The sequence below is a fragment of the Triticum aestivum genome, chromosome 7A, assembly GCF_018294505.1.
Source record: "Triticum aestivum cultivar Chinese Spring chromosome 7A, IWGSC CS RefSeq v2.1, whole genome shotgun sequence".
Lineage (NCBI taxonomy): Eukaryota > Viridiplantae > Streptophyta > Magnoliopsida > Poales > Poaceae > Triticum > Triticum aestivum.
Genome location: NC_057812.1, coordinates 608,905,770 through 608,913,594, shown reverse-complemented (window position 1 = coordinate 608,913,594; position 7,825 = coordinate 608,905,770). Strand labels below are relative to the sequence as shown.

The following is a 7,825-nucleotide window of genomic DNA, read 5'->3' as shown; positions in this document are numbered from 1 at the left end:
TCCCCATCACCATTCCGCCGAACAGGTGGTGTGCATGCATATGCCTCCATCTGGGGTACGCATGATTCCAGAAAGGTTGTGGTGGATTCACTGAACTTGTATAGCAGTGGCTGATGATGCTGGATAGAAGGCCACGACGAGGGGCACGTTTTTTTAGTTGACAACAAGGGGCACGTATGTGTACGCTAGCTGGTTAGACTTACCACAGCACACGCCAGTCGTCATGTTTGTCAAACGACCGCCACAGTTCTTGGGAGAGAGAGCGAAGGATCATTGGAGTGGATGAATATGACACATGGACCCATATAGTCAGTGACAGCGGAGTGCAATCCCGGGCGGGGGTGTCATTTTTCTACCTGCCAAATTAGTCTACATGGATCTGGGTCGGGATTGACTGGGATCGGTGAGTTTAGAGTATCGATTTCAGGGATCAAGAGTTCAGGGTTCAATTCCAACAACCCTTATGAATTCAAGGTTTAAAATAGACTTCACTCGGTGGACAGTGGTATTCCAGCCCAGCAGGGTTCAAGTCAGGGTCGAGTGTATACACGTTTATATGAGCGCTTGTGTCTATACCGTGTTAAAAAAAAAAGAATTCTCTCGAAAAAAATTAGAAACGAATTCTCTCCTAAAAATAGATTATTTTTTTTTTGCAAAAATCAATTAGAAAATGATAAGATCCTGAAAACCTTTTTTTGTGACAAATTACAGCTGAGAGGCTAAAGAAAGATCTTTTATTGTCCTTCACTCTTCTAGAGTATTTTGTTCTCTTCGGAAGAGAGGAAAAGAAACGATCTCTACCCCCAAATTCTACACACCATTTTGCCAACAAAAACAACACGCGGCCTCCTCTTTCCCCGGGCGGCGGCGATGACTACCCGCAGAGCCAAAAAGCGAAAATGGCAGGAGGCCGAGTTGGTCGCCGGCGTCTCACCACCGGCGAACGACAAGCGCGAAGTCGGGGAAGGTCCCGAGCTGATCAGCGACCTCCACGTCGACGTTCTCCGGCGCATCATCTCGCTCCTCCCCACCAAGGATGGCGCCCGCACCCAGATCCTCTCCACCAGGTGGCGCCCCCTCTTCCGCTCCGCCCCGCTCAACCTCGGCGTCGTTCTCCGCCGCGAAGACGAGCCCGTCCCCTCCAGCCTCGTCTCCCGCATTCTCGCCGACCACCAGGCGCCCTGCCGCCGGCTCTCCCTTACCTGGTACGGCTACAAATCTGACTATGTCTCCCCATTACTGAACGGCTGGCTCCAGTCACCAGCCTTCAAAGGCCTCTCTGAGTTCGATCTGTGGCAAAACCGCAAGGAAATCGGCAAGGAACTTTGGCTAGTGCCAAGGGAGGAGGTTCCATATGCACTGCCGCCGTCCGTGCTCCAGTTTTTACCCGCCCTCCACATCCTCAGCATCAAGTGCACCGGCTACATGATCCATTTCCCCTCTGCGGCCACATTGGCCGGCGATCTACATTTCCCCAAACTCAAGCAGCTCACACTTAAAGGTGTCGTCGTCTCGGAGGTCGTCCTCCACCGTGTTCTTGCTGGATGCACTGCACTGGAGAGCTTGGTGCTTAGTGAATTGGATGGTGTCCGTGGTGTTCGGGTCAACTCGTCCACCCTTAGGAGGCTAGGTGTGTGGTCTGGTTGGCCAAATGAACCGGATGAATTGTTGCAAGCTATGTTTTTAAAGCGTCCCTAAGGCGACGCCTAGGCGTCGAAGCGCTCCCCCTCCGCTTTGGAAAATCGACCGCTTTGGGCGCCTAGGCGTCCAAAGCGCCCGCCTAGGCGTCGCCTAGGCGCCAAAGCGCCCCCCCTCCCTAAGGCGGTAAGGCGTCGCCTTAAAAACATAGGCAAGAAGTCATTGTTGAGGATGCCCCTCTCCTAGAAAAGTTGTTCCTGTCTGGACTAGATTGTGACCTATCAGTCCGTGTGCTTTGCGCACCCAAACTGGACTTCCTGGGTTCTCTGCCAGAAGGGTTCACCAAAGGCAAGCTTGAAACAAATGTTCTTCAGGTAGCCACGGCCATTAATTTTTGTGTTATGCCTTGCAGATTCTCGTGCTAACCATTTGTGTGTATTGCTTAATTTAGGGATTTCTCGCTGTCAATTTGATGAATGTGGTGCGAGCCGTTAAAGTGTTGGTTCTGCGCATTTCCCCTCCAAGTGTCGATGATGCCATTGACTTTGTGACATTCTTTCCTTGCTTGGAGAAGTTATATGTCTTGGTGAGATTTTTTTTAACCATCGATCTACTTTATCGTCCTCTTTACATCATGGCTAGTTGCTTCAATTTCTTCTTGTGCCATCAGCCAATCATCCCTATTTCGGACCATATCCCAAACTAACTACAAATCATATTTCAGTTATATCGGACTGGGGCATCAAAAAGAGCACGACACAGTTTTCCACTTGGCTATATTGAATGTTTGGAGCTCCATCTCAAAAAAGTAGTGCTGATAAACTATCAAGGAACACCTAGAGATGTTGATTTTGCAAGGTACTTTCTTTTGAATGCAAAAGTGTTAGAACATATGGAGTTTGCATCACGCACTGCAATAAATCGAAAGAAATACATTTCTGAATGGAGAGCTGGCCAGCACAGAAAACTACAACTGGATAACAGGGTTTCTCAAGGTGCTCAGTTTAATTTTAGTTGTGACTCTTACTACGGAGACGAGATACATATTGGGCACATCCATGATCTGACTATTAGCGATCCCTTTGATAGATCATCGTGTCGATGCCATGACGTTGATTTCCTTTGAGATACTCTCAGCTCTTGCGTTCTCATTTCACAGTTTGGGAAATCCTTGGATAATATTTGTAATATTTGATGTTTGCTTTTGTTGGAACATCTGTATTTCATTGCCCATGTAGGTTGCTACATCACATCCATATTCCGTGTTTTTATTTTTCTATAGTTTCCGTGCAGTATTGCATCTGTGCTCTCCCAATTTAGACAATGGAGTTGTCAGAGTTGTGTGACTGTTTCTCCCATTGTCGTTTATATGGTCTTATTGATCTGAGTGGCTTGGACACCTAAATGGCCAAAACTGATGTTTTTGGCGCCCTTAGCAAAACACATCCACATACCACAGCGAGATTGGAACGGCACTTTTTCTTCGTAGCTGCAGCGATTTGCGCCACTATTTCTCACCTTGCTTACGACCATTTCAGTTAGTATGATTACTTTTCAAAATTGTAGCTGCATTTGTATATGGCAGCGATACTTATAGAAATAATTTTTTTTTGCCTTTGCACTATTTGTGTATCCTTTATACGAGTGGCCGCTGTCTAAATAAAATGCATTACCCTGTTTGGAAAATATTATACCGGCGTGTGATGTCTGCATAATTGGCATGAATGTGTTCCTATGAAGCAGTTTTTACATCCAAGCGAGAATTACTTGTAGGATGAGCTATTGGAACATTGTTTTCTACATATGCAGCAAAAAATAAATTCGTTGGTAGGAACATCATTGGCTGAGCAGTTCTTTCCTCAAAATTGAGTCAAAATGCATGTCTCTGTATAGAAGAAAGGACCACAATGACGCGACATCTGCACAACCGCCAAAGGAGTAGTTCACATACTGTTAGGGTGCGTTTAGGAGCCAAAGTATTTTTGTAGTTTTTTAGGAATACTGTGGTTTTTGTAAAAACCTTGGTATTCAATTTTTTTTTTTGAAAACCTCCACCCATATATTGATCAAATAACAATAGTCTTACAATCGTTCATTACATAATTAGCCACGCAGGGCGGAACAGAATTACACAGAATACCATCAGACATGGTATCAAAACTAAATTTTGCTATCTCATGCGCCGCTTTATTAGCCTGCCTATCAATCTTAACAATCTTGAGATCAACAATAAACTTGGAGGCGCTGATCGCTTCCATTTTTAGATCCACATAAGGAGACCTATCAACAGTTTCTTTCGCTAGGAAAGATGCAGCAAATGAGCAGTCAGTTTCCAAGATAATTGGTTTGTGAAGAGAAATACCAATGTACAGCCCGGCGAGGCACGCACGAAGTTCCGCCTCCTCCGCTCCGGAGCACATTCGAATAAAATTCCAAGAAGACACCAGGACTTCTCCCAGATGATTCCTAGCGACAACCCCAACGCTAGCAGATCTCAAGCTCTCCACAAAACTAGCATCAACATTTATCTTAATATACTCCCGCTCTGGAGGCTTCCAAACAGCACGATCATTTTCTTTTTGCAGACTAAGAATCTCCCCATTCCCCATCACCCCCTTCCCTTTGGTGCTTTGGTCCACTTGCACACGAGCGTTGGAAGTGGAGAAAGTCTTCCAATAATTATCCACGAAAATAACAGACGCATTCACCGATTCTTTCCCTCTTCCAAAAATCAAATCGTTCCTCAGATGCCAAGCTCTCCAAAACATAAATAACACTTGCTCGCGTACCGGAGACCCCAATTGGTCAAGCAGGATGAGAAGCCAGTCTGGCCTCGTAAATCTGAACAACTCCTCCCTCGGAATATTCCACACATCCCCCAAGGCGATACGCAAAGCACGCGCCTTAGGGCAGGTCACCAGAGCGTGGAAGATATTTTCATCCCGAACTCCACATATAGTACACATACTGGAGACCGTTTGATGGTGAGTCACTCTATTCACCTGAACCGCCAAACTGTTGGTTGCAGCTCTCCAAGCAAAAATTCTAATTTTTTGCGGAACCTTAGCCTTCCAAATAACGTCCCATAGTCTTCTTTCCTCATTAACAGCAGCACTGGATATTCCTGTCTCACCCCTGTTGTCCTTGAGATTTAAAGTCAGTCTGTACGCACTTTTCACAGAGAACATACCACTTTTCTCGTAGTGCCAAGCAACTAGATCACCTTCTCCCACAGACTGAATGCGTATGTTTAGGATCTCTTCGGCATCATGATGAAAGAATGAATGCCTAATCAAATTTTCATCCCATCTTCTCGTCCCGCTCATGAATAATTCTGACACCCACTTCAGTCTAGTTCGATGCTTTTTAGCTGTAATTTTTAGTCCCGAAATTCTAGCGAGCCAGTTATCTCTCCAAATGTTAACATTTTTACCATCGACCACTCCCCATATGACCCCTTGTTTTAACAGTTCCAGACCATGCATGATACCTTGCCAATTCACGGATGTGGCTTGCGGGAAAACTGTATCCAAGATGTGATCATTGGGATAATACTTTGCCTTCAAAATCTTAGCACACAACGACTCTGGGTAAACCAATAAACGCCAGGCCTGTTTAGCTAACAACGCTTGGTTAAATAATCTTAGGTCACGGAACCCCATGCCTCCCTGTCCTTTTGGTTTTGTAAGTTTGTCCCAAGCTAACCAGTGGGTTTTCCTCCTATCCTCTTCGTCTCCCCACCAGAAATTTCTTATAATCTGAGCTAACTCCTCACATAACGAGACTGGAAATTTAAAAGGTCCCATGGCATAAACTGGCAGCGCTTGCAAAACAGCCTTGATTTGAGATTCCTTAATACGAGTAGAAGCATACTTTTCAATCCAATCTGACGCTCTTTTTAAAGCCTTATCTTTGGTCGACTGGAATTTCCCAACCTTCATTCTACCCTCTGGCACCGGAAGACCAAGATACTTATCCTCAAAACATTCAGCAGTAATATTTAGAATAACCATCGTGGACACCTGATCCTCCATACTGCACTTTTTGCCAAATTTAATGGAGCACTTATCCGGACTAAGAAGCTGACCAGTTCCTTTCTCATAATCCGACATAATAGTTTTAACAGTTAAGGCTTGATCAATGGACCCTTGAAAAAAAGAAGGCTATCATCCGCAAACAATAAGTGAGATATACCAGGCCTTTGTCTTGTAAGCTTAAACTCTTTAAGAACACCTTTCTCACAAGCGTCCTTTAACAACAAAGAGAGAGCCTCAGCCACAAATCGAAACAAATAAGGAGATAAAGGATCCCCTTGCCTGAGTCCACACGATGGGTAAAAAGGTTCCAATAGTTGTCCATTAAACCGCACCGAAAACTTCACAGAAGTAACACAAGTCATGATCCAATTAATCCATGTTGGCGCAAAACCAAGAGCCCCAAGCATACTTTTAAGGAATTGCCAGTCCACACGATCGTACGCTTTTGCCAAGTCCAACTTGTAAGCGCAAAACTCTCCACGCTTATCTTTCAACGTACTCAGCGAGTGAATACATTCAAAAGCAATAAGCACGTTATCAGAAATTAACCGGCCAGGAATAAAGGCACTCTGAGTGGGAGAAATCATACCATCCAAGAGAGGTCTCAACCTATTCACCAGACACTTCGATATGATTTTGTAGATGATATTGCAGAGGCTGATCGGTCTAAAGTCTTTGATGGACCGGGGATTCTTCACTTTAGGAATAAGAACAATAGTGGTGTCATTTATACCATCGGGCATAACACCTGAGATAAAGAATTGTTGGACTGCCCTTACAATATCCTCCTTTATTAATCCCCAATTTCTCTGGAAAAATCTAGCTGGAAAACCATCCGGGCCAGGAGCCTTTAGTGAACCAATTTGGAAAAGGGCATTACTAATCTCTTCCTCCGAAAAAGGTTTACAAAGCTCCACATTCATATCATCATTGACGAGAGGTTTGACAATCGAAATGATACGAGAAGGGTCAACATTAGAATCACAAGTATACAGATTCTGAAAAAACGTATTAGTGATACCTTTGATTTCTTCCATATTCTCCGTAAGAGACCCATCACTCCTCTTAAGTGTAGAAATATTATTTTTCTTTGCTCTCCATGAGGCCTTTCTCTGAAAAAAACTTGTATTACGATCCCCCAATATCATTTTGTCAATACAGGACCTCTGCTTCCACATGATTTCTTCCTTAATAAGGAGCTCATCCATCTCCAGAAGAGTTTCCTTTCTCTCCAAAACAGCCGCCTTATCACTTCTTTTAAATAGACCATTCAATCTTTTGCGGGCAGCGTCAAGTTTCTTTGGGAGATAACCAATGTGAACCCTGCTCCATGAATGTAGGGATGTCATTAATTTATCCAAATTACTTGCCACATCCTGAAGATCCCTTACTTGCGTACTTTTATTCCAGCAATTTCTGATATGATCATCCAATGCTTTACTCTCCCGCTCCCAATATGATTCATATCTCAAATGCTTATTAACAGAGACATTAGGTCGATTCCCCAGCAACTGAATGTACAGAGGATAGTGGTCTGACCTGGAAGATATAATATGTGAGACCTTGCAGTGGGGATACATAGCAGACCATTGAGGACATGCCACCGCCCGATCAAGCCGAACCTTCACGTTGCGATTACCTTCCTGCTTATTATCATAGGTCCATGGCAACCCATGAAAGCCCAAGTCAAATAGATTGCATTCTGAAAGAATCTCGCGGAAGTTTGCCATGAGCTTAGAAGACCTCTTATGCCGGGAAAAATGCTCATGCTGCCACATTGCTTCATTAAAATCACCCACCAAAAACCATGGACCAAAGCCAAGAGATTTTACCCGTCTCAGGAGCTCCCACATGACATACCTTTGACTTGCCTTCGGTTCTACATAAACAAAAGTGCATCTGCATTTTGACCCATCACTATTTGAGATATACATGTCAATAAAATGCTCACCAAATTTGTTTAACTCCATAGTAAAACACTCATCCCAAAACACAGCTAAGCCACCACCTTTACCTTTAACTGAAACAGTAAACACATTTTGCATGCCCAACCTATACCTCAAACTCTCAACATATTTTTCATTTTGCCTTGTTTCAGAAAGAAAGATAACATTGGGTCGGTAAGATTTATTGAGATAGACTAATTCTTG

The 7,825-nt window shown here is 44.1% G+C and overlaps 1 protein-coding gene across 1 annotated transcript; it reads left to right on the top strand.

The window, feature by feature from the left end:
- Nucleotides 1-811: 811 nt before the first annotated feature.
- On the top strand, nucleotides 812-2,994 carry LOC123152631 (F-box/LRR-repeat protein At5g35995). The gene is made up of 4 exons (XM_044572130.1): nucleotides 812-1,670; nucleotides 1,850-2,012; nucleotides 2,090-2,224; nucleotides 2,363-2,994. Exons 1-4 carry the CDS (start codon nucleotides 871-873, stop codon nucleotides 2,762-2,764), a joined length of 1,500 nt encoding a protein of 499 aa, XP_044428065.1. The 5' UTR covers nucleotides 812-870; the 3' UTR covers nucleotides 2,765-2,994.
- Nucleotides 2,995-7,825: the final 4,831 nt, after the last annotated feature.

What these genes read in the sequence shown, in the direction of transcription:
- LOC123152631 (XM_044572130.1), top strand. Translation starts at nt 871, where the DNA reads ATGACTACCCGCAGAGCCAAAAAGCGAAAATGGCAGGAGGCCGAGTTG. An exon ending in AATGAACCGGATGAATTGTT is followed by an intron (nt 1,671 to 1,849) that starts GCAAGCTATGTT and finishes TTAAAAACATAG; the next exon opens with GCAAGAAGTCATTGTTGAGG. An exon ending in TGGAGAAGTTATATGTCTTG is followed by an intron (nt 2,225 to 2,362) that starts GTGAGATTTTTT and finishes ATCATATTTCAG; the next exon opens with TTATATCGGACTGGGGCATC.